Source organism: Opisthorchis viverrini, assembly GCF_000715545.1.
Source record: "Opisthorchis viverrini unplaced genomic scaffold opera_v5_660, whole genome shotgun sequence".
Taxonomy (NCBI): domain Eukaryota; kingdom Metazoa; phylum Platyhelminthes; class Trematoda; order Opisthorchiida; family Opisthorchiidae; genus Opisthorchis; species Opisthorchis viverrini.
In genome coordinates, this window is record NW_008752332.1 from 53,895 (window position 1) to 54,509 (window position 615).

At 46.7% G+C, this 615-nt stretch overlaps 1 protein-coding gene across 1 annotated transcript in view; it reads left to right on the forward strand.

Moving 5' to 3' along the window:
* Positions 1-267: 267 nt before the first annotated feature.
* Positions 268-615, forward strand: part of T265_11950 (hypothetical protein) — a gene marked incomplete at both ends in the record, with an annotated part of 39,131 nt that continues 38,783 nt past the window's right edge. The window contains one exon of the mRNA XM_009178794.1: positions 268-551. Within this exon, the coding sequence (XP_009177058.1) occupies positions 268-551 (284 nt within the window). The remainder of the gene's footprint in view (positions 552-615) is intronic.

Genomic DNA, 615 nt, shown 5'->3' on the forward strand with positions numbered 1-615 from the left:
TCGATTGATTCGTTCTGATTTCCTGTCGAGCTGTTGTCCGATTTTTCGGAGTTTGTTTGAGTGAATGCTCTTTCCGTTGATAACATCCTTTGCGTAATGCAAGGGACGTTATCACGCTTGACCACCTATCTATCTTTCTCTACCTAACAGACTGCTTGCGGGATCGAATCTCTGAATCGGTTAATACCCACAACGATCGGGTAGTCAAGGAGTGCACCGCCATTCCGAGTCCACATAATGTACAACTGACAATGGGAGATTTATGATATGCAAGCGAATAAAAGTTATCCTGGTTTCCTGGCTTGCATCTGTAAACCGACTGTTCACCTCCCGCCATATGCGAGTCAAGAAGCCGTGGAAAGATTCACGAAAGATGAACTGCGACTTGCCAATCGACATGGAACCCAAGGCGAGACAGGCACTCTAAGAGCTCAGATTGTTACCGGAGAATGGCGGCGATACGGATCTGAGGGGCTACTATGCAGCCAATTGACTGCACTGCAAATGAACATGGATTTCGACTATCCATTACTGAGGTTTGAGACAACACAGTCAGTCAAAATAAGACCTCAATCCGTGCAAACCACGGTCGACCCACCCCAATTTCTGCAAATC